The 20,013-nt window shown below is 31.2% G+C and overlaps 4 protein-coding genes and 1 long non-coding RNA gene across 11 annotated transcripts; 2 read left to right on the top strand and 3 right to left on the bottom strand.

The window, feature by feature from the left end:
* Positions 1-98: 98 nt before the first annotated feature.
* Positions 99-8,414, top strand: Wapl (cohesin release factor wings apart-like). Of its 4 annotated transcripts, none has more exons than XM_083104880.1 (12): positions 99-578; positions 700-1,184; positions 2,052-3,946; positions 4,251-4,499; positions 4,922-5,170; positions 5,272-5,496; positions 5,579-5,801; positions 5,961-6,176; positions 6,267-6,446; positions 7,152-7,240; positions 7,378-7,473; positions 7,572-8,414. In XM_083104880.1, the coding sequence occupies exons 2-12, from the start codon at positions 1,001-1,003 to the stop codon at positions 7,719-7,721; spliced, it is 3,756 nt and encodes a 1,251-aa protein (XP_082961006.1). In that variant the 5' UTR covers positions 99-578; positions 700-1,000; the 3' UTR covers positions 7,722-8,414. The 4 variants fall into 4 exon arrangements, with proteins under 4 accessions (XP_082961006.1, XP_082961005.1, XP_082961004.1 ...); XM_083104879.1 differs by having other exon boundaries at positions 7,569-8,414; XM_083104878.1 differs by having other exon boundaries at positions 7,378-7,479.
* On the bottom strand, positions 7,547-8,688 carry LOC145974841 (uncharacterized). Its single transcript, XR_014439820.1, has 3 exons — positions 8,670-8,688; positions 8,403-8,566; positions 7,547-8,301 (listed from the first exon to the last, which is right to left on the bottom strand). It is a non-coding gene; the product is annotated as an uncharacterized LOC145974841 (long non-coding RNA).
* A 366-nt stretch (positions 8,689-9,054) lies between these two features.
* LOC145974410 (uncharacterized) lies at positions 9,055-12,052 on the top strand. The gene is made up of 5 exons (XM_083104233.1): positions 9,055-9,305; positions 9,933-10,362; positions 10,442-10,600; positions 10,674-10,870; positions 11,575-12,052. The coding sequence occupies exons 1-5, from the start codon at positions 9,227-9,229 to the stop codon at positions 11,718-11,720; spliced, it is 1,011 nt and encodes a 336-aa protein (XP_082960359.1). The 5' UTR covers positions 9,055-9,226; the 3' UTR covers positions 11,721-12,052.
* Positions 12,053-12,426: 374 nt separating this feature from the next.
* On the bottom strand, positions 12,427-16,084 carry LOC145974786 (U-scoloptoxin(20)-Cw1a-like). The gene is made up of 3 exons (XM_083104800.1): positions 15,953-16,084; positions 15,158-15,266; positions 12,427-12,839 (listed from the first exon to the last, which is right to left on the bottom strand). Exons 2-3 carry the CDS (start codon positions 15,189-15,191, stop codon positions 12,640-12,642), a joined length of 234 nt encoding a protein of 77 aa, XP_082960926.1. The 5' UTR covers positions 15,192-15,266; positions 15,953-16,084; the 3' UTR covers positions 12,427-12,639.
* Positions 16,085-16,359: 275 nt separating this feature from the next.
* LOC145974785 (uncharacterized) lies at positions 16,360-19,836 on the bottom strand. 4 transcript variants are annotated; one of them, XM_083104799.1, is made up of 7 exons: positions 19,709-19,836; positions 19,303-19,492; positions 18,792-19,091; positions 18,123-18,287; positions 17,251-17,436; positions 16,877-17,161; positions 16,360-16,500 (listed from the first exon to the last, which is right to left on the bottom strand). In XM_083104799.1, the coding sequence occupies exons 3-7, from the start codon at positions 18,856-18,858 to the stop codon at positions 16,397-16,399; spliced, it is 807 nt and encodes a 268-aa protein (XP_082960925.1). In that variant the 5' UTR covers positions 18,859-19,091; positions 19,303-19,492; positions 19,709-19,836; the 3' UTR covers positions 16,360-16,396. The 4 variants fall into 4 exon arrangements, with proteins under 4 accessions (XP_082960925.1, XP_082960922.1, XP_082960923.1 ...); XM_083104796.1 differs by lacking the exon at positions 16,360-16,500 and having other exon boundaries at positions 16,509-17,161; XM_083104797.1 differs by lacking the exon at positions 16,360-16,500 and having other exon boundaries at positions 16,509-17,161; positions 18,792-19,077.
* Positions 19,837-20,013: the final 177 nt, after the last annotated feature.

The raw sequence follows: 20,013 nt of genomic DNA, 5'->3' as shown, positions 1-20,013 counted from the left end.
CCAATCGAACAAACTAATCATACGACAAACTTCACTTGTCATCGTGCTATAAATTCTACGAATTTTGTCCAATCGAATCTCATCATTTCGCGTCGGAAAAGATTACGTGTTTATTATGTACGATTCTGATAAGGTGGGGTAAAAATCTCTTTTTTCAGAAAAACAAAATTAATCAGGCCTAGACGATCAAAACTGTCTCATTGCCGTGACATTTTATCGATATTTGCCCCGATGTTCCCAACGACCTTATTTATGTCGCGGTGTTGTTTATACATGTCATCATCGTAATTTTTACAGAGTAGACGAGGCTTACACGCTTAGCTCTATCTATTGGCGAAGGCGACAAGTATCATAATTCTTCTTATTGCATGTATGTATGTGTAACACTATTCTTTTTTTTTTTATATACGTATATATATGCATATATATGTATATATTAGTGTCTAAATCCCGAAACGAAAAACATCGGCAGATGGCTCGAGATCTATGTTGATGATTAATAATCCGCAGTCTCAGAAATTGATGGTAGTAGGAACGGCGAGAAAGCGCGGAAAAACATCGGCGAAGCAGCAGTAGCAGTAAGTGCGGACGAAAAACTACGAGCGGGCAGCTCGACGACCGACCGACCGACCGAGCGACCGACCGACCGACCTACCGAGATCGACTCCGATCGTTAATCGAATTTATTGTTTCGAGAAGGAGAGGGCCCATCCGTGCGTCGGAGTAGAGTAGTAGCGAGAGAAACATGGCGTTTGTTGTTTCACCACGACCGAGTGTCGCCGCGTGCTAGAGACTCCTGCCGAGAGGATCACCGCCACGCTCCGAAGGTCCGCTGATCGACAGGGAGAGGGGGGACAACCCCGTCGTGGGTGGATCTCGCCGCGACACCCTCGTCCAGGGTGCGCCCGATGCCCGCGTCACCCCGGAGCCGAGCATGAGGATAGATCGCACCATCCGTAACCCCTGAGATGCCGAAAAGGATTCCCGAGACAAGCGCACAATGACGTCCCGCAGTTACACCAAGTCCTACAGCCGTAAGGTCGGCAGTGTAACGACCGGCAGTATTCAGTTCGATAAGCTCTTTCGCGAGAACAGCAATCGGCCCTCGGCTGCCAAGTCGGCGGGCACTGTTGGCAAATGGGGCATAACATCCTTCACGTCGATCAGGAGCACGAATATCAATGGTACGCAATTATTAGTGTGTTTACGTTGGAGCTGATGTAACTCTCGCTGTGCTAATATCATGTATTGCTACCGTACATACAAAATATACTTCAGTTTTTTCTAAGTATAGCAAGATTTTCATCTTCTATGTAAGAAAAATTTATAATCGTAAATTTATAATCTAAAGTTATCAATGTTATACTATTGCGAGAGAAAAAAATTTTTCGTGGCAAGAGTATTAAACTCCTAACATGAATGTAATTCTAATAATAATATAAATGTGATAAATTTGACAGAACTTAGTGCATATAAAATTACTTTTCTTACATAGGTATAACATGTCAATAATCAATCTTTATCATAAAATAATAATTATAATAACAAATTTATATTTTTAGAAACTTTCTCTCTAATAAATAATTAATTCATCTTACACTAATAATATTACTTTATATTTTAATATTGATATTAAATGTGACACTATATGATTGTATTTTGCAGAGTTTGAGAAATTTAATAAATTGTAAAAGCTATGATAAATATCAAAAATATCAAAAATAAGTGATAAAATTGTTATATCTAGCAACATATATAATTTTATATATCTTATTATCATTATTATCATAATCTTGAATATTTTTATCTCAATGCAATATTAATTACTTTTGGAAAAAAGTTTTTAAATTTGTTTTAAAAATATATTTTTATATAATAACGTTTTAATATTTTTATAATAAAAAAATGTGTTAAAAATATATTTTAAATGTTATAACATACTTAACAAGTTATCAATTTTAACAGTAAAAATGACAAGTGATGACAAATGATAAGTGATTCTTGTGCAAAAATACCGAATTCACATGTATTGCAAAATATTTCATTTTCAGGAAGACGAGATGATATACATAATACATTCGGCGCGAAGAGAATGAAACTCGATTATGGAAATCAGAATCGCGTAAGTTCCGGGAAGGATCCATTTTCTTTTGAAACCGATCCGGATAACAAACCAGACGCTTCTCCGACGGTTGTAAAGCCGAAAAAGTTCTTCAAGAGCAGAAATGTCCCGCCTGTGGTGGACGAATCTCGCCAGGATGTGGCAATCTACAGACAAGTACCTGATTCGCAATACGGGAGGGCTCGTACTCCGAAGCAACCCGCGCAGCAACCAACGCAAAAGCAACAGCCAATACAAAAACAGCAGCCAATGCAAAAACAGCAGCCAACGCAAAAGCAGCAGCCAACGCAAAAGCAGCAGCCAACGCAAAAGCAGCAACAGCAGCAGCAGCAGGCTGTAACGAAAGTATCACATGCTCCAATTAAGAAAGTAGTAGAAAGTTTAGATAGCACCAGTACTCATGATACCCCTAATCGAGAGGAGAGCAAACCTCCTATTGTATTAAGAATATGTAAAGGTACAGCGCGATTGGTTTGCGGAGATGTGCATCAGGATACTCAGGAGCTTGAGCCCGATACTTACAGAATTTCCACCCCCCTCACTAGTCCGTCTAAAGTGGACGTCGAACGTAAGACTCTCAATACGGAAGTACCGCTCAAATCCGATCATAGATCCCTGCGTACGCATCAACCTACCGTCTCAACTGTATCGATTCCCTTGGAGAACTCGGATATGAGGAGGACCACTCGTAGTCGCGCGAAGAACCTGCACTTGGACCTAACGACGACGAGTTCCGCCGTGACGCCGTCAACGACACCGATAACTCCCAATTCCCACGGTTCCGGTCTGTCTTTGACGTTGAGAAAATCCGTGACGGATTCCAATAACACACTCATATCTCATTACGATATCATTAAGACTGACTGCAGCTCAACATATTCCTCCAAACCGGTGATTGAACCGTTAATCGGGCGCGATCAGCCGCTACCAACCACGACCCAGGAGTTGATCGATATACTCTCGAGCGATTCCGATACGAGACCAGCACCGGCGTTGCCGCCGCCGCCTCCATCATCGTCATCGTTACCACCGTCACCATCATTACCACCACCACTACCATCACCATCACCATCACCGCCATCATCACCATCGGTGATTCCCAATGATAATGATAATGCAGAAAATACAACAGCACAAACGTCAGAAAATGTTGAGAGCCAAGTTCAACATTGCTCCATAGATATCCTGACCAATGAAATTGTAGTACCTGTTGTGCGGCCTGAAACCGTTGCGATAGCGCAACAACCTGAATCGGAGGCAGATCTTGATCCCGAATCGGAACCAGAACCATCGGCTCGAATTGGAACGACCGACACCATAGCTATCGAGACTACCGTTGCTGCCACTACCGCCGCCAAGACTTTAGTAGATCAGGATTGGTTCTCAGGCAGTGACGATAGTGAAGGTGCTAGTGGAAACGCCGAGAGTGAGATAGCATTACACGTTACGAGTACGGTCTCTGAATCGCAAGTCTCCGATCCACCATCGACGACAGTTCCTGCATCGATCAAGCCTGCCGCTAAGAAAGGCAGTATCTTCAAGAGTCGTTCGACGGGCGCGACGGATGGGAATAAGAGACGAGCGTTGTACAAGCACAAGTGGTGTGATAGCGACAAGGAATCGACTGCTGCTGATACGCCTACCACCGGTAACAATACGCCGACTACCGCATCCGGCTCTAGCAGCGCGGGACCTGTAGCGTACGAGGAAGAATTCGATTCCTCGCAATTAACGAGAGTTGTAACTTATCCTACAGCCGACGCAGATTTCGAGGATGAGGCCGACGCAATCACGAGTATTCGCTGTGGTAAAAAAGTTAAAGGAGTGAGTATATTATATGCATATGCAATATATAATCATTACATTTTGGAATATTACTTCTTTCCTAAAAAAATATCAATTATAGTGATATTACATTGATAATTAATAGCTTTCTATCAGTTTATTTTATATATATCACAAATATAAAATTAATTATATATTCTTCTGTCTCTCTAATTATACATAATATAAAACAAATGACAAAATTATATGTAAGATATAAAATTAAATGTAAAAAGAAAAAACTTATTTGCACAGTTAATTTAAATTAATAGATATATATATATTTTTAAATTCTATCTTACAGTTCTACACTGTAGTAAAGAATGTAAAGAAAGCTCATCAGATACAAGAAAGCGGAGAATTCCAGGAATTTAATGATGATGTGGAATATATCTTGGACACTTTGAGAGAAAATAATCCAAATGCTACTCGTTGCCTTTCAGCCATAAGATTAGCAAGTAAATGTATGGCTCCTGCATTTCGCATGCACGTGCGTGCTCATGGAACTGTTGCCAAGTTTTTTAAAGCTCTTCATGATGCAACTAAGGATCAGGTATCGATGCTCACTATATAATAAAATCTCATCTATTTCTATGTATCTTAGGGATGAGTATCAATTATTTTAAAGAGGGAAATAGCCTTGAAAACACTAAACGAGAAATGTATAAAGCAAAAAGACAAAAATAATATAAATAATTTTGTATTTCTATATGGTTTAAGAAAAAAAGGACAATGTCTTTAATATTTATAATTTAATAAATTTGTCACATGTCATATGTGACAAAAGAATGAGAAAACAAGTGTAATTATTTTTTTTCGAAATTTTTTTCTAAAAAGCTTTATATGCTAATGATATACCAATAAATAAACATCAATATTTTTTGCTCATCCCTAATTTGTACATTATATTACACTATAAACAAAGCTTTTGATTTCTAATATCAATTATAAATAGACGTTATTATCTCATTACAGAGTCTTGGTTTATGCACAGCAACAGTAATGTTCGTTTTAAGCCAAGATCGTCTAGCTATGGATCTAGATCGCGATTGTTTGGAATTAATGTTAAGTCTATTAGAATCTGATGCCAGCCATAAGGATGCTCTTGACGACTGTGGTCTCAGTCATACCGAATTACTAAAAAATAAAGAAAAAGTGCGTCAGTTATGCGCTGATATACAAGCTCAAGGACATGCTAAGCATCTAAATTTAGATAATATTACTGTAAGGGAACAATTTCTTCTCTATATTTATTTTTATAAATTTTTATTTTCATACTTTACTTACTCTTCACAGAATAAGTCATATTGTATTATTCTTAACAGGTTGGTCAGCTTGCTATGGAGACACTTCTAAGTCTTACATCAAAGCGTGCTGGAGAGTGGTTTAAAGAAGAATTACGAGAATTAGGCGGATTGGAACATATTGTAAAGACAATTCGAGAATGCCACCGCCATATTAACAGCCAGAATCTCTTAAGATCTGGCTGGACAGATCCTTTATTAGATAAATTACGTAAAGTTGACAGATGTTTACGTGTATTAGAAAATGTAAGTAATATTTCTTATTTTATTTTCCTTCTTTATTTCATATTTTATAATGAGTAACTAAATGTTGCAATATTTTCTTTAGGTAACACATATGAATGAAGAGAATCAAGTGTATTTATTAAAGTATGAGGAAGGAGTATTAGTAAGCACATTAGCTAGTTTATATCACTTATGTGGGCAAGAGATTCCCATTTATCCAACAACAGATCCAAGCGATAAAAGTTCTATTGGTGCTGTTGTTAGAGAATGCCTCTTTGCAATTATTAAAGTTCTCATCAATCTTACCCATCGATTTAACAGAGGATGTATGATATTTTTATACTTTTTGCATATTATTAATGCAAGCAAATTAAATTTAAATCAGCTTAATGCAGCAATTATATATTTATTTATTCGTCCTTCATTAATTTTTAAAAACAATCTATATAAAATGCATTAGTATAATATTTATTATGTTTATACAGCTTTCGGTAGCAAATCGGTTGGCGCACAAGTTGGCGTTTTGGATTGTAGTTTGTTTCTTTTATTACGTGTGCCTGAATCACTTCCGGAAGAAAAGCGATTTGACATGATGATGTTGGCGTTAATATTATTAATAAATTTAGTAGAACAATGCGACGATAATAAGCAACTACTTATTGAATCGAAAACACCTCTATCATCAGATGATATTTTTGATTGTACGTATTCTCAATTTATACAATTTCTCAATGTAACAATGATCGCGCAAATATAATTATATATTTATTTTTTTATCCATGTAATTTCAGCGCAAGAAAGTGGCGTGGGATCCTTAATCGATTTGTTTTACAAGCAAGAGGAACTTGCACGTGCCGAGGAACAGAAAACTGATGCCATTTTAGATGGGAAGAAAGATTCTGAACAAACAGAGACTGTATCAACTACTACTAAATCTCAAGAGGAATTCATCGAAGAAACCGTCACTAAATGTTTGTATTATGTTTATTTCCACGCGCATGTATACGTATATGACTGTATTCTTGATATTCCTCAAAGTGTCTTATGACGTTTTGGAATCATACGAGTTAATCACTCCGAGATAGATTAAATTAAACGTCATTGACTAATCACAGCCATTACTCTGAAGAATGTAATGGTCACATTCATAAATATGTTCTGATGATGTTTAGTAATCTTAGAGTGATTAACCCATACTATTTGACTCATGCTATTATGTATTAATAATATATCTAATTATACATTCTTGGGAAGTGAACGGGTCAAAATATAGCAGATTTTTTTATATAGAATATTTAATATATAATATATATAATATAATATATATATTTTTTGAAATAGAATTAATTTTTTTATTAAGGAAAATGTCAGGAATACTATATTTATTTCTTTTTTTAATTTTTATATTTTTTTTAATATTATGTAATTTAATATTGTAAAATTAAATTGACTTATAGATGACTTATGTGTCATTTATTATAAATTATTATATAAATTTTTATCTTAATTCCATAAAATAAATATTTAACAAAGGCCCTCAAAATTGTTCTTAAAGAAAAAGATGCAAAAGATACATATATTTTATACTTTTATATAAATATAAAATCGACGATTATTAGAACAATATGCATTTATAAGTTTTGATTGTAAAAGCATAAACTTATTATTTTTCGCAGTATTACAAAAAGCTGGACGACATATGGAGCACACATTGATTGGTGCATATGTAGTGCTTTTACTTGGATACTTAATAATGGACAACAAGGTAAAAGTTAAATGTAATTACAATTACAATGGAATATAATTAATTACTTTAATGAAATTTGCCTTATCTACATATAAGAATAAACTATTGATTTTCAATACTTATTTTTGTTAACAAAACTTCTTTCTATACTCTAGGAATATGAGTCATTGGTACGAAGTAGACTGCCAGACAAGAATTTTGGAACTATGGTATCTGTACTTCAAAAGTTCTTCAACTTTATGAATATAACGGTATCGGTAATATTGTCTTCTAGAAAATATTTTACACCATATTTATCTGAAAAAATACAATGTAATTTGAATTTACTTTTGCACATTTATTTTAGCAGAACGAAGTGAGCAGTTGTGGAATTGCTGCTACTGAAAAGGTAATCAAGTTCCTAAAAATGTCAGATGCCAGAATAGAGGAAGAGAAAAATGAGTTACCATTGCCAGCATTAGAAGACACCAATACAATGCTTGACTTAACTTCATCTTGATCAATATGTTATACACACACTTGACAGCATTTTTTTCACCTGGCGTACACAAAGAGCCAAAGTTGTATTTGTTCAGAAAGGAAATTCTTTTTATTACGAAACGAATGGACTTGTTTCATATTTACACATATATTTTGATACATATTTATTCACTTACGTAATTTATTGTTATAGGTTCATTATTATTATAATTCGATTTATTTCTTTACTTACAAAGTGAAACTTAGTTATATCTGCTAGCTTTAAATACAAAATAATACAACTTTGTGAATTATATGTAAGGACACATATTGTAATTATAATTGCAAGGCACTTATCGCAATTGTTATGATTTATATACATAGATTTACCATCTATGGTATTTTTAAGACATCTAATATAATTCAAAGTAATAAAAAGCCATTTTTTTAAGTTGATCGAAAAGAATAACGCGATAAGCTTGCTGTAAGCTCCTTGCTCCAGCATATACAGTTTACTTCTGTATATCTTAAAAAACATTGTACACAATCTATTAAAATTATATCTATTGTGTTTTAAAACCTGTTAAGTGATTGACAGCGCTAGGACACGTTGTGATCCGCTGAAATTTAATATAGCATTATGTATAAGTTTATTTTAATATTAAAATTATATTATATGATGTAAGCCTTGTAAATGTAAATTTATAAATTATAATTGTACCTTATATCTCTACAGTTTTGAATTATTTTGTGTCCCCTTAACTTGTATATGTAATATTACATTTTATCTCATGATATAAAATATATTATTTATTTATTTTATTTATTTGACATAATCCGTGCCTTGCGGCTTTGGATTGACTTCCAGTGCCTCTTACATTTCTTCTATAATATACATAAAATACACATAACATATACATCACTATAAATTATGAAATATAAATTTTTGTTTCTTAACTATGTAACTGGATATAAAATATAAAAATACTAGAATCAAAGAGAAGTTTGAGAGCGGCATTTCATCCATATTCTATTCAAAAACGTCGCCCTCAGGTTTTTCTCTAATCAGAACTCGCGCTGGTAATATAAGCAGTGTGATTGGCCTTCTGCTTTTCTGCCAAGGTATGAATGCGCACTGACAATGGGCCTGTTCTTTTTAGCTGCACTGCTACACTAGTGCAATTAGTTAGAGTGAAAGAAAGTATGTTTGTCTCTTTCCAACTTATTGCACTAGTGCAGCAGTGCAGCTAAAAAGAACAGACCCAATGAGTCACTGAGGGCGGTCCGGAAGAACATTCTGGAATACTCTGGATGCTTCGAAGCGTTTAATTGACCAATCAGGAGTAAAGATTTCTTGATGAATCTGATTCGTCAGAAGATCATATATATAATGCGCAGAGCGTTCTGCGCAGCACATACACGTGTTCTCTGCTACGTAAGCATTCTCGTTAGCGTCTCGCGCGTTTGAATCTGGTTGAGTACCACGTGCTCCGAAAACAATAACAACAATATATATACATACGTTATTATAAAATTTGATTTAAAATGAATACATACTGGAACATGCTTTATTTGGAACGTCCGCCATACGCAACTTCGTCGGTTAAATCATCACCTGAAACAGGTATGTTAAGCTATTGTGTAGAACACGTGGTGGAACACGTGCACGTGTAAAAGGTTAAATCTATATAAAATCTATATAATTTTAAAAAATTAAATCAAAATTGGCACATAAGTTGGAGCGCAGGAGAGAAACAACCTTTTTATTAATTGTTAGTTTATTTAAAACTTAAAATTACAAAAATAACGGACGAACATTCGGATCTTTTGATCCTTTCTCAACGCGATTAACAATATATTACAAATTTAATCGCGCTGAGGAAGGATCAAAAGATGATCCGAAATGTTCGCCCGTTATTTTTATAATTTTAAGTTTTAAATAAACCAACAATTAATAAGAAGGAAATATCGTTTCTTCCCTGCGCTCCAACTACTGCGCTGTGGTTCTTATGTGCCAATTTAATTTTTTATTTATTTGAGCCAAATTCTCCTAACAATTAATGTATGATTTTAACTGTACATATTTTTTTGTCTATGTATTATACATGATTCATTTTGGGCTTAACGTTAAAATTAGGAACAATATTAAATTAAATATTTCTATATGCAATATTAGTTTCTTTATGCATTAGTCTAGTTCTAACGATTCTAAAAGTACATAAATATATAATTTGTTTACTTACATTTCCAGATATAAATATAAATCTCTTTAAAAATGTACTTGACAAGGCAAACAAGGATTTTGAATCAATGGATATTCTTCATACTGAGGCTGCAGCCTTAAGTCGCTTAATATACCGAATGAAGAGCAAATTTCGCAATGATAAAGGGTTAAGAAGCATGGTTGCATTAAATAAAGCGTTGATCAATTATTATAATATGTTTTTGCCAAAGGCATATAAAAACTTGCAATCTATTATTGAAATGGAAGACGGAACCTATATATTACCAAGTAAACAAATGATAGAATATGTACTTGTGAGGACACAAGGTTTTGCAAAGCTTATGACTAAAATAGGAAATACAGCAAGATATGCCGCACATTTTCTTAAAGCACGAATATCGTTAGGTCATGCGTGGAGTATTGCTTTACTTGCTTATGCTAATGTGAGCAGGATTTGGTAAGACTTTTATAAATAACTTGTAAACTTATTGTGTTTTTTTTTATTTATTATGATAATAATATTCATTTCTTTATAGGTTTTGTTCAAGACACATACTCAGGAAATCATGTAGTTGGTATGATGAACTATATAGCTGTTCAAAAAACTTCGAATATGTTGGTACACATTGGATTCCAAGGAATCAGAGTTTACCATGTGATTTAAGAGCATGGCTCTCTTCAGAGTGGCAAATGAAGTATGTTTGCGATTATCTAACAATTAAATATACAATATTTCATAAAATAAAATAAATTAATTTTATAACTTAGTATGTCTGATACAACTGAGGAAGAAGTATTTGGAAAATCTTTCGTGGAAGAAGCATTTGACACAAATGAAATAAGTTTTGATACATCTAACGAGTTTACAATTGATTTTCCAAAATTATCACAAGAAAATGCTTCAACTGATAATATATTAAGTGACGAGTCAAGTTCAGACAATGATGATATAGATGATATTGGAGGTTTGTATTAGAGTTGTATCATATATCAAATCTTTTCTATTTCTTTCTGTCTTTCCCATTTTTATATTATCTATTGTTTTTTTCACTTATATATTATCTAGCAAAGTATGTACATAGAAATAAAATATAGAAATATAAATTAATTTTTACCGAGGTCATGTATTTATCATTTTAAACAAAGAAGAAAGGTACAATTTTTTAAAAAGAAATGTTTTATTTATAGCAGATATAAAATATATACTAAATATATACATAAAGATAACTTCATCATCATCATTCTTATAAGTATAATAAATAAGTGAGAATTATTTGAGAATCAAAGTATTTTAATATGCTATGCAATTCAGATCATATATAAGTAATAATAATTAATAATATAATTATAAATTAATGTTTTGTGGAGAGAATTATGATTTTTGAAGCTTTGATAATGAGGCTTAAAGATGACCGAAATAATCTTAAACATTGTGTTTCGAATTTTTTATTCCTCTTTTTGCAATCTTCTGCAGATTTAAAAAACTTTGAAGTTAAATTTTAGAGAATGTTGATTGTACTTTATTAAAACAATTTATATTTTGCAGCCTTAAATTTTTTCTTTTCATTTCTTGATTAAATTGAAAATTCAGATAAACAAACTGAGAAATATATAACTGCTATAACAAATAAACAAATCTTATTTTATGATATTATTTTTTATCTTTCAGAAGTAATAACTCGAGAGACATTTGAAGAAAATCTTCCAAAAGTGCCACCCAATACTGAAATTCCCCTGTCAAGAAAACGTAAATATGAGACTGACAATGAAAGAAAAACAACGGGGAAACAAAAAAAAATTAAATCAAAAACGTAAAAAAGGGAATCGAGCAATATCAAAGTTGAAAATTAAATTAAAGAAATAGAAATTGATTCAATTTTGATATGTTTTATATATAAGACTGACATATGCATCAAATGTGATGTATATGAATTAAAGCTGAGAGCATGTGCTTATGGTGCTTATGTAAAAGTATACATACTCCCAGCTTAACTCGTGATATTTATCATGTTATATTTGTTAAAAATGTATAGATTTTCGATTCCGTTTTTTACTTTTTTACAACAATAATATCAAAGAGAAATAGAAAGTAACTTAATTTTGTCACATGTTTTATATATAAGACAGCTATGTACCAATGTAATATATATAGGAAATAATCTGTGATAATATGTATTTGTATATATGTATAACAATATATATGTATATATATATATATATATATATATATATATATATATATTATATGTATATTTTATATATATATATATATATATATATATATATATGTATATACATATATATGCCTCTAGTCTGAAAAATAATTTTGTAAATAATCGAAAATCTATTGTTAATAAAAATATCTTTATATATTTTTATATATATATTGTGTATATATATCATTGTCCCTCATGTTTCTTGAAATGAAGTTAAATTAATTGAAAACGTGTTTTTATATAATGATATATACATAAACTCGGATAAGAGATTATTATATTATATAAGGAATTATATCTGGGTATCTGCTGCTATGCATACTTTTAATCGCAATTAAGAGCATCGACAAGCGAATTCCTTTATGGGGAGGAAGAGAAGAGTTGAAAGGGGAGAAACAAAAACGACATTATGCAATTCTAATTAAAACGATGCGAAGAATATAACATTGAAGCACATAGTAACTAGTTTCTAGTCAAGGGTATTTCCATATTTATACATAAGATATATAGCGTGATGATTAAGCGTCGTAGGCCGGGTACAGGTGAATCGCGTATCTTCGTGGTCTCATCCAAAATTTCAGACCGAAGAAATCAGACTGTCTCTTCCGCATGTTGTTGAAGCAACAGGCGCGAAACTGTCGAGTGCCGCAAATATCGGCGCATTCTCGCCCACACTGATCGCATGAAACGGTCTCCCCAAAAGTCCATAGCGCACATACTGCAAAAACAGATGAAATATTATTAGAGAATATTACAAAATTACAAATATATAAGCTTCTTCTCTTCTATATATATATATATTCTCCCAGCAAACACCAAGTAACATTTATATAACTGTTAGTTGTAATTTCCCACTCAACAATATAACAGTTACATAACATAGCTGTTATGTAACAGTTATATTGTTGAGTGGGAAATTATAACTAACAGTTATATAACTGTTATTTGATGTTTGCTGGGCTCTTTTATATACATATATTTTCTTTTTATACAAGTTAATTGATGTTGCATGTGTTGAGTTTAAAATTGATAGATCTTTAAAAAGTTGCAATACTCTTAAGTTTTTCTAAATAAATTTCTCTTAAATTATTTTTAATATATATTTTCAAATTTTAATAATAGTTACATTAAAGAAAGTATCAAATAATAATAACGTATGTAAAAAAGCAAAAACAATTTAAAAGATATGATATAAATCAGTACGAAATTAAAAGAATTATTTTTAGCGTATATTGCGAGGGTGGATGAAAAAAAGTAAGAAATAAAGCACGAAAAGAAATTTAATATAAGTATGCTACAACACGATGCATTTATGGATGTGACGGCGTAGCCATCGGTGTTCAGTAATGAATGTCAAACAAGTAATTACAAGTTACCTCGATCGTATTATGCAAACTAATGCATATCTTTACGAAACTTTTTTTAACTTTCGCAGTTTTCATTCTGGATCATCATTATCAGCCGATGAACTTTAATAGACGATCTTTTATCTAATTTAACCTCTCCGTATCATAAATAAAAAAAACTATTGATCATAAATATGTTTCGTGTTAAAAATAGTAGTCATAATTATAATATCGAAGAAATACTATTATTTTTATTTATTATTAGTTATTGTCATGTTTTTTTTTTTGAAGTTTTAATATATTTAAAAATTGTATGATGTACACTTGTATTTTTCAATCATCTTTAAAAACAAATTAGTATAAACAAATAGATGAAATTAAAAAATTACTTTATATACATTATTTTATTATGAATTGCAAAAAACAAAGAATATAGTAAATTAAAAAATAATTAAAATTATAATTATATTGAAAACTACCATTCCACTTGTTTTTTAATTATTTAATCGACTTTTTTAAAATGTGTCTAATAAATGTATCTAATAAATTGTATCTAATAAATATTGTAATTTCATTTTAATATTATTTTATATTTTTTTATATATATTTCAGTCTCTAATATATTTGGCAAATTATTGATAGAACAAAATTTGTACATCTTGATAATTTATTATTAAACAAATTAATTTTTTTTAATATTTAATTCTATAATATCCGTGTATGTGTACATTCCTAAAATATCATGAATCATAGAGGCATCGAACGGTCATAAAACTACTTTTAGCATAAACTGTAATAGTCTACTGTTTTCAGCAAAGAAGATCAACGTGAAATCCGGCAATAGCACTTTATCTTACTTGTCTCGCTGATGGAACGGTTGATCGGATTATCCCGTAAACATAAAAGATTCTATAGACATTGTGATTATCAACCTCATTTAGCATCTCTTTGAAATGTCAGCAATTTGTAATTAGTGCACTGTATTGCAATTAATATTGCGCGCAATATTACATGATATGCTTTATTAAAAATAGCGTAAATGAAAAATTTAAAACATACAGTACATATTATTATGGAAAGTATATGAATTTCTTTTTCCAAACTTTTTGTAAGATATAAAAAAAATAACTTAAAAAATTCAATCAAAATATACAATAAAGAGAGAGAATGTAAATCCTTTTTATAAATTTTGTTAAAATTTTAAATATCATTTGAGCAATGCAATAAGATAATAATTAATTAACTTGAAAATTCATTAACTTGATTTTATTAACTAGAAAAAAGAGCATTAATAAATCAAATATATTCATCAAAACAATGATATTAATGTTATTACAATCCCTTTAAAAAATAATTTATAATAATATTAAAAATAGATAAATTGTGAGCGATATTTGTAAATTTTCAAAAAATGCCTCAAAGATACATGTCATAAAAATATACTATATAATAGAGATTAAAGTCAATAAATAAAATAACGTAAGACGTATAAAAGAATAACAATAAAAAACGAATAACAAATAAAAAAAGAATAATATTGTTGTAATTTATTTTTCAAAATTTTAAAATATATATATTTGAGTGAAATAATGAAAAGATAATAATTAATTAATTTGAAAAATCATTAAGTTGATTTTATTAACTTAACTATTAATTTTATTAACTGGAAAAAGAACATTAATTCCGTTACCTGCGAGAAAAAGCAGGACCCAGGGATGATTCATTTTTATGAAGTAGTCCTGTTTATAACAGTACGACAGTTGATGAGTTTGGAAGTTTGATGATTTTGAAGGTGAACGCTGTTTGCAAAAAAAAAATAAAAATCTATTAGTGACAAATATTAGCACGCAAAAAAATTTGAAAATACTAAACTCTATTAAAATTGTTAATAAAATTTTGATTAAATGAAACAAGTATTTTGGATAATAACACATTATTCTAGTTACAATATACATTCTATGATTTTTAAGTATACAATATATATTTCACGAGTCTCTTTTCTAATTTCGATATTTGATTGAAACATTAACACTTAACACAAATACATACTTATTAATGATGTTTTCAAAACGTAATTAATAAAATTTATTTATCATCTATATATATATATATATATATATATATATATATATACATATATATATATATACACATAAATAAATCTATATTATATTAAAATAAATATACACTTGTAGAATCAGTTGCTATATTAAAAATTGTTAAGTCTTTAATATAAATTCTCAATTTATAATATAACTAAAAATAAGATAATTTAGAGATATCAATATTAAAATGTGTAAAAGTAATGTAAATGGAAAAATTCAAAATAATTTTGATATCTATAATTATATAAAAATATAATTATATATGAAATAAAAGCATTTTAAAACAAATAAGATATCATTTAATATAATATTACAAATTTATATAAATGATTAGGATGTACTCGAAAGAAGAAAAAGATTTATCATAAATGGTTACTTACCCTTAACAGGCGAGTGCCGAGAAGCGAATGATAATCTTGAGGGACCGCTACTTCTAGATATCATCCCTACCACCAAGATCATCTCTGTCTCATCCCCACCCTCAACGCAATCGCTTGTCGTTTCAATAGCAATATCTAACGTGACGAAATCAAATCGCGAATGCTAATCATCGTTTCAATAGAGCAATATCTAATGTGACGAAATCAAATCGCGAATGCTAATCGTTAAAATTATTGAACAATTGAAGCCACTTGGTGAATAACGCGTACATATAGAAAATTATGTTTAGAAAAATAGATTTTTAATATATGATCCATTTAATAATATACTGATAAGCGCTTTTATTTCCTTCCTTTGCATCGAATATTCTTGGATTCTAAAATAAACATGCATTAAATACTTGGTATTTTTCTAGAGTTAATTGCTGAATCTACTTTAGTCTTTTATGTTAATATCAATCTGAGAACAGTAACATAAAAAATATCGATAAGCAACATCGCGTTGTGTCTCCCTTGTGAAACGTTTGTGCGATAGGGTAGCAATTGCGCTGAAACACACGGAATAAATACATATTTAATTAATATTCCATTACTCGAAAAATGTGAAAACTGATTTGTTTGAGATTCCGAAAGCTGAAGCACACTTATACACGCTCGATTCTCTCAATAGATACACCAGAAATCTTATAACTTTACAGGCAATATTTGCAGTTTACCAACAATGTTAGAAATAAAATAATTTTTTCAAGTTAGTCTAAAGGCTAATCTCTTGATAAAATTGCAAGATTTTGCCAATATAAAGCAAATTCTTATTTCATTTCTCTTCTTTAATTTGTTGTTTGATAGTACAATGCGATAAAGGATTAAATAACAAAAAAGTTGTCTCAAATGCAATATTGTCTGTCGCATTGGAACGATTCGAACTAGGGTAGTAGACAATCCGTTCCCGGCGCTTATATTCCGTATCGGGAATCGACATTTCGCATTCGACGACCGCGGGATCCAACATGTCCTCGACAATGACATCTAGCGATACCCGAGGATCATCCTTGTGCCAATCTATCGAAGATTCTGAAGATTCATTTCTCTCGATTCCTTCGACATAAAGTCTCAAAGTCGGTCGTGGTTGTGCACCCGTCACCGCACACGTTAAATTCACGTGAGTCTTGTTGAATGGATACGTGCGCACCGTCATGTCGCTTTCCGGCACTTAAAAGTAAAAAACAATTGTCAATTACAGAAAATCAATTGCTGAGAGATAGAAATAAATTTTAAATCAAATTCTCTCCAAAACTTACCATAAACAATCATCTTCGCTGAAGCACTCGCCTCGTATTGGAACGTGCTGATTGTGCACATATATTCCCCTGTCATGTCGATTGTAACGGTCTTCAATCGAATTATAGAATGCGAATATGGATTCTTCAAGTTTTCAGCCGGATATTCCGCGAAATCTTTGATGATTCCGATATCTTGCGGTAACACTAATAATACATCATAATAATACATCATTATAATAGTCAGTAATGAATATAGAGATTAAAAAAATATAATGCATATATATATGTACACATATAAATAAACAAATAAATAAATATATATATAATTATATTTTTAGAAAAATATTTTCAATTTTTATATCTTATTTTACTAATTATAGCAAAAAGAATAAAAAAAATATTACTTTTATTATAACTTGCTAAAATCTTTCATATAATGTTACTAAATATACATATAATATTATAATATACATATAATATTATAACTAAATATAACTAACTATAAATATACATATGTGTGTAGATAAAATAATTACAAATTCGATTCGAGTGTCGTGTATGCAAGAAATAATTTATTGAAGAACAAAATTGCGAAAACGTTTAAGCACTTAATGAAATCACAATTCAATATCCAAATAATCTTTTTACGCTCAAACAAGCTGAGTAAAATTTTATAATTTTTAATTTTTATCAATCTTCTGTGTGTCAATTGTAATTTTAACCCGTGACATTTTTCTTTTCACGGCCGCGTTTCAATATTTCCGGATATCCCGCGACAGCTCCGATATAACAAAGTTACTGACGTAAATTTAATAATACGCAAATACACGCACACAGTCAACAGTAAGTTATAATAGGATAAATACGTAGGTGTTAAAAGTATAAATTACTTGGCGGAATCCACTGATAGATCTGATACGCTTCGTGAAACCATTTGATTACCAGTCCGTTGTCATTTTTATCAATCTCGTAGATGCAAATCAGATCCACCGGTCCGGTGCCGTTGCGTACGATGTGCGGCATGTCCAGCGATTTTATTGAAGTACCATGGACCCCTGTGAAAATTTTTCGAGAACGCAAGATATATTTTCCATCATGATAAATGCGTTATCGCGATATTCCTGAATGGCAAATTCAAAATAATCGTTGAGAATCCTTCATTTAATTATCTAAAAAGCGAAAAGTTTTAACGAGAGATTTTGAAGCTCGTCGCGTGACTTTTATCGAAATTATTTTTAGAATTGAAATTTCTCGAATCGTACGTGAAAAATCGTTTAGAATACGACATAACAATGTATTGAAAGATTAGAACAATTCGAAAAAAAATACAATTTTCGAAAGGAATAAGAATTCGCATAACAATTAATAACATATAACAGTAAATTAAGATTGTCCAAAATCATATCACTGAAAAAGATATCCCGCTATTTTCTTCGTGTCACGATTATCCCGTTTGATATCCCAACGTTTGCGAATTCGGACAAGTTTTCGCACACTTGTCGATCGAATTCCCCGATTTCGGAGGTCGGAAATTTCGCGCGCGATATATTGTTACTCACCTGAATAACAGGCAAATATTAAAAGAGCGATTATCGAGGGCGAGACCGTATGTGCTATCGACAACATTCTTTCCAAGGTCCCTTTTCACACTGATGCACAATTAAATACGGCTCGTCTAACTCGTGTTAACGTGCAACACCATAGCCGATACGATTCTGCGCAGCGATGTATCCCGCCTCTTGTATCCGACACATGCTCTGTCAAGCGACTGTCATCGCGGTGTCTTGCCATCTCGTACAGATGACTCCGAATCAAAATAATTCTCTTGTAAATCGGTTCTTGTGTCTGAAAATATTCCTCTGAAAAAATTTTCATAAATTCTCGATTCGACTTCTTTTTTTTTTATTTAGCTGCGCTCAAACGGACGTTTGCCATACGTTATCTATTAATCTAAAGACAATGAAGAACACTGTACAATGATGACGTTACAATGTGTAAAAGCGTTAAATATTTATTTTAAAATAATATTAATTTTTAATATTAATTTTCAAAGGAGAAAGTAAAACTTACTTTTAACTGTTGAGTGAACGATTGAAACGTGTAAATGTGTAAGAGATAATTAACGCGTTCCATTATGTGAAAATGAGATTAACGATACATAAAGGCCTTTGACAGCCACGATATTACGACCACACGTGCCATTCATACTTATAATTGCATGATGGTTTTTGGTTTCTCTCCGATCATCGTTTAGAGACTGCTGTTGCGTAATCAATACGAATTATTAGAAAATTATCATGTAATTGAAAGACATTAATTTTTGATGCAATAGTTTAATACAACGAATGTATTTGTTATTTCGTTTTGAATATAAGCGAAATAAATATTCCATTTACATTTGCATTTTCGACCTAAAACGCGACTAACTTTTGACATGACACCACCGTCTGTCACTTTGACAAATATATTATCTTACCTAATATCTCATTTGGAAGAGTTCCTAGAAATAATGAAGCGAATGAGAAGTATATAATATGATGTATGAAAGGATCAAATAGAAAAAAAATCGAATAATAACGTATCTCGATCGAAAACAGCGCGATATCGAATGAAAGGCCGCGCGCCGCGCGCGTTAAAATTATACTTCCATAAATCATAAAAAACACAAGATGAGAAACTTGCATTGTGTTTCATAGGGATCTTCAAGTGAAAGATGGAACAAAGTCGCCATTGGCAGCATTCAGCTGATTCAACAGTTGGCAATATTACTAGATTTTCCGA

The sequence above is a fragment of the Camponotus vicinus genome, unplaced genomic scaffold (genome assembly GCF_025532165.1).
Source record: "Camponotus vicinus isolate PSW18456_S1 unplaced genomic scaffold, iyCamVici1.0 SCAF_7, whole genome shotgun sequence".
NCBI classification, from domain to species: domain Eukaryota; kingdom Metazoa; phylum Arthropoda; class Insecta; order Hymenoptera; family Formicidae; genus Camponotus; species Camponotus vicinus.
This window is presented reverse-complemented; position numbering and strand designations above follow the sequence as displayed.